The sequence below is a fragment of the Botryllus schlosseri genome, chromosome 9 (genome assembly GCF_051294905.1).
Source record: "Botryllus schlosseri isolate E-star chromosome 9, Bs_hap1, whole genome shotgun sequence".
Classification (NCBI taxonomy): Eukaryota; Metazoa; Chordata; class Ascidiacea; order Stolidobranchia; family Styelidae; genus Botryllus; species Botryllus schlosseri.
In genome coordinates this window covers 2,238,991-2,243,745 of record NC_137244.1, presented here as the reverse complement: position 1 = coordinate 2,243,745, position 4,755 = coordinate 2,238,991, and the positions used below count along the sequence as shown (strand labels likewise).

Sequence of the window (4,755 nt, the reverse complement as noted above, 5' to 3'; positions counted from 1 at the left end):
GTTTTCCAGCCTCCTTTCCCATTCTGTGTCGGGTTGTTTGTCCCCTTTTTGTAGATATCCCAGTGCCGGCTTTACAAATGCGAGGTCAGTCATTGTTGGAATGTCCACCAACTCCAGTCCTCCACCCTCTCTGGCCTGTATGATTTTTTCATATTCGACTTTTCCATCGAGGTCCATAACGAATGCCGCTGTCTCCACCTTTAGCTTCTTTCTGATCCGTGCGGGCATTTTGTTTTTCGAAGCTGTGTAAGTAAACAGAGGGAGCACGTTAGTACGGATGATGCTCACCTTCTCATGACGTTTTAGGTACAATGTTCGTAGCTCTTTGAACTTGTCCACCGCTTGATTGATTGCATCTATCCACGGCTCCTCTTCCATTGTCGGATCGTGCGCTATTATATGTCCAAGAATCGGGAGTTTGCTGGTCCATGCTAACGTGGTGGGCTCCCTTCTTCTTTTCCTCTCGAAGGTTATTCCCCTTGTTTTTTCCTCGTTGATTTGCAGGCCGCTCGCCTTGCCAAAGTCCCTTATGATTTCGAGTGTCTTGTTGGTTTCGCTCTCTCTCGCCAACGTGATCGAGATGTCGTCGGCGTATGAGGGCGTGGCGACTCGTTCTTTCATTCCTGTGAGCTTATATCCTGAGATTGAGCGATTTAACTTCTGAAGGAGCGTATCAGTTGCGATTGTGAATAGATACATCGATATCGGGTCACCTTGTTTGATGCCCTCTTGTATTTTGATGCGCTCACCTATCTCTCCCCCTATGGATATCGTGGCCTCCCCGCTGTCATAAATTGCTCGATAGAATCTCCTGAAGTTTATGCCCAGTCCAGTTTCCTCGAGCGCTCTGTGTAGGAATTGGTGGTTGATGGTATCGTACGCCTTCCTGAAGTCTATTGAGATTATGGCTCCCTGGTTGTGTTTCCTCATTTCGGCCGATATTTCTCTTAAAAGAAGGTTTAGCGTTTCAATGCTATTCGGCGGATTTACATGCTGATGGCGGTGGGTTATCAGGGGAAGAACTTTTTTAAGCCTGTTTGTTAGAATCTTACTCAGGATCTTATAATCGACATTGAGCAGAGTTATGGGGCGGTAATTCCCCATTTCTGTTTTATCGCCCTTCTTGTGAATGGTCTTGATAACGCCCCTTGCAAATTTGCTGGTGGCGGTATGCTTCAAGAAAAGTTCATTTAATACCTCAGTTAGGTCCCCGGCTACTAGATCTATGGCAGATGTATAGAATTCTGAACTTATGCCGTCTTCACCGGGTGTTTTGTTCCGTTTCTGTTGGAGTATGGCTATTCGTACCTCCTCTTCCCTGATTGGCTGGTCTAGTTCTTCACGTTGTTTCTGCGTGAGCCGGCCATCTTGCATTCTGAAAAAGGAGTCAGCTACATTGGGTTCTGAATTTTTCTTACTGTACAGTTTCTCGTAGAAACTTTCGGCTGTCTTCCGAATCTCCTTCGGGTCTGTCGTGATGCCACCGTCCGGTTTTTTGATTGCATTGATAGACGCCGTCTCCCTTCGCTTCTTTATGGCCTCGCAGAGGGCGTAAGGCATTTTGCTTAGCGTTTCCTCCTCCTCCACCTTGGCTTCCAATTGCAATTTCTTAATGTCTGCTTCCTTGTTTTTCCAAATCTTCCTTTTGGCCCTCTTGTACTCTGGAAGAAGAGAAATATTTTGAATTACACGGTCTCTTACGATTTTCAGATCTTTCTCCTCTTGTTGGTGCCTCTTTCTCTGTTGCCTGCGTTCGTTCGCGACATGCCTGATGTTGAGGTATTTTACTTTTTGTTTCACGGCCTCCCACCATTCCGCTTTGCTCGTATATACGCTGCCGTCGAGGGTTTTCCACATGCGCCATCTTCTTTCCAGTTCTTGTTGGAACGCCTCTTGTTTGTAGATTCTGGTGTTGTTCTTCCAGATCGTATGTCGTACTTCGCGTTTCGTTTTCAGTTTCACCGTGGCCATCGTTGCGTCGTGGTCTGAAAAAGGACAGGGTATATGCGCACAGGTTATGGGCGTGATGTTAGGCGTGGCATAGATTCTATCGAGTCTCGATTTCCCGGTGTTATAGAAGAAGGTGTACTCCTTACGCTTCCCGTGTATTTTTCTGAACGCGTCTTCCACCCCCATTGTGCTCATCGCTCTGGCGTTGCGTTGGGCCTCCTCTTGTCTTGTGTCGATTGGCTGTCGGTCCAATTCGCACGAGTCCACGCCGTTGAAGTCGCCGGCTATTATTTGGTGTTTTATTCCTCTCACCCTCGTGGTTAGTTGCCGCAGCTGTGTTCTTCTTTTTGCCCTGTTGTTATGACCATAGTGAGAGGTTATATCTAATTTTGTTTCACCTGCTTTCAGCCTAATCTGTATCGATCTTCCTTCCATGTCTTTGGTGACGCTCATGGCTTGAAGACTTTTCTTGTGTCTTGTGCCCAGTAGTATTGCGGTTCCCGCCGTGACGTGGTCTCGCGAATTCCAGAATGATTCTCCCGGCCATTCTTTTGCCCAATTGTCTTCGGTTTCTAGCGTCGAGTGTGTTTCCTGTAGGCATGCTACGTTCGCACCACTCTTTTTAATAAAATTGTATATAATTTGGCGTTTCCGCCTGTCTCCCATCCCATTGACGTTAAGCGTCAAAATCCTAATTTCCCCATTAGCCATTTTTCTATCTAAGGTACCTCACTACTTATCTCTTCTTTTTATTTTTGGCTGTCTGCATTTCCGGCATTTGTTGCGCATCTTGGCTGATGTCTCGTTTACGAGCGAGCCGCAGCAGTCTGTGATGATACATGGTCTGTTGCATATTCCGCAGCTGATGGAGTGTCCTCGTCTCAGCGCTTCCCCCGTTACGATCAGTATCTCATTCTCATCGCAGCATGACTGTATAAAAGAGTGTTCAATGTTACATATCATGCATGTGCATACCTTCGATGTTTCTACATAGGATATGGGCCTTCCACATCTTGTGCATGCAATGTTGCCTTTTTGTTCCCCCGCGTAGCTGAAGTGCCTTGCTAGAGTTGAATGTTCTTCCGAGTCCGTACTTGCGTGGCTCCTTTTGTTATCTCTCTGCTTAGGACTGTGAAATAAAGGTTCAGATTGAATAAGCCAGTTAGTTTGCGCATTTTCAAATACTGTACTATCTTCCGAGCTTTGCGATTTGGTCAGCACATCTTCTACGCTTGCAACTATGTCCTTCACCGGCAACAACTCTTCGCTGAATGACTTGGCAGCCGCACCTTGTTGCTCGGCCGTTCCGGCGCCTGGTTTCTCCTCCTGCTCTTCGCTGGAGCTTGTCTCTCGTCTCTCACTTCCATGTATGGGCATCACGCCACTAGCAGCTGATCCCTCTCGTTGTTCCTCGCTCTCTGATTGGCTCCCGGCCTCTGACGCTTTCGGCGACGTCATTTCTTCCGACTTAGCGTCTCCCTCTGGTGGCTGGTCGCTGTAGCGGTCCTGCGGTAGATCGTCGTGTCCTTTTGGACGCGTGGGTGTCGGCGCTTGCTCTCTAGCGGCCTCTTGCGGGACAACCGGCTTCACGTAATCGTAAAGCGGATTCCTGAAGGGCTGCCTTCTTTGGTTACCCTGTGGCTGGGTAGTTGGGCGTAGTTTTTCCGGGCACATTCTGGCAATGTGTCCCGGCCCTTCACATAGTGCACAAGTTTGCGTTTGCCCCCGATATTTGACAGCGATTCGGAATCTGTTTATGTATATGTAGGATTTAATAGGGTTTTCGTCCACATACCTCTTCTCGATGAGTACACTTCTTATACCATTTCTGTATCCCAGGTCATCCCTTTGTTCGTATATACTTTTTACCGGTCCATAGTTGTTCTCAAAGTGCTGTGCTATTAATCCATTCCCCATGCAGGCCGGCACCCAGCTGAGGTATATTGCCACATTTTCTGAAATGTATAAATTGTGGAACGGAAGGGATATCCCTTCCGATTTCATTTTTCTCATGTTCCTGTCTGCTATTACCGCCATCGCTCTAGTTCGGAATGTGATATCACATTGGCCGTTTGGAAATCTAACTAGTCCATCGACTTCTTCCTTATTGATTCCTACTTTATTAAAGAAACTCAGTACCTCTTTGCTCGTTGGCGCTTTGTCCAGTTTGACCTTCAGATCACACGATCTATCCATTGGCATGGTTGCTCCTGCCGCATTGGCATAATCCATTGGGGCGCTTCTTTAATGTACGATCCAAAACAAGCCGATGTCAACAGTACAACCAATACACGATTCCCATGAACATGATAGACAGGTTGTGCAGAGCAAAACGGGGATACATGTGGCCTTTATAGGACTACATTTAAGTACAATTTTGAAAACGTATCTATTTTATTGCAATATCTCATCTCTACACGGCCATTTCCACCTGATAACGTCACAAAAGCTGTAAACCGGCGACATGGTTACCACCACAGATCAAGTAGTAAGGAGAATTGCTCCGTGGATCGTTGGGGGCTTTTCGGGGATAGAAGATCGCGATGAAGATGACTAAAATTGCTTATAAAAGTGCTTTTTATCATCATTTGGATCACAAGCATCGAATGTTCCTGGCAATTTTTCTAATCTGAACAACAATAATAAACATTTTCAGGGGTTGCGTTCCGAATATTGCCGACTTCAGAGAATTCTATACATTTCATTGGCTATTAAAACGGTCACATTTTGAGTAATAAAATTACAAAGACAGCTCATAAAGTAGAAGATTTACCGACGAAATGGGAATGTAAATGGGCTACAAGT

The 4,755-nt window shown here is 46.2% G+C and overlaps 1 protein-coding gene across 1 annotated transcript; it reads right to left on the bottom strand.

Annotated features, from left to right (window-relative positions):
• Window positions 1-2,876: 2,876 nt before the first annotated feature.
• LOC145447250 (uncharacterized) lies at window positions 2,877-4,182 on the bottom strand. The gene is made up of 2 exons (XM_080325666.1): window positions 3,141-4,182; window positions 2,877-3,079 (listed from the first exon to the last, which is right to left on the bottom strand). The coding sequence occupies exons 1-2, from the start codon at window positions 4,180-4,182 to the stop codon at window positions 3,015-3,017; spliced, it is 1,107 nt and encodes a 368-aa protein (XP_080181792.1). The 3' UTR covers window positions 2,877-3,014.
• Between the last annotated feature and the right edge of the window lie 573 nt (window positions 4,183-4,755).

Bases quoted from the DNA above. Each gene is read 5' to 3' on its own strand.
- LOC145447250 (XM_080325666.1), bottom strand. From the start codon at position 4,182: ATGGATTATGCCAATGCGGCAGGAGCAACCATGCCAATGGATAGATCG. The intron at 3,080-3,140 runs GTACAGTATTTG...TTTATTTCACAG, and splicing joins ATCGCAAAGCTCGGAAGATA to TCCTAAGCAGAGAGATAACA.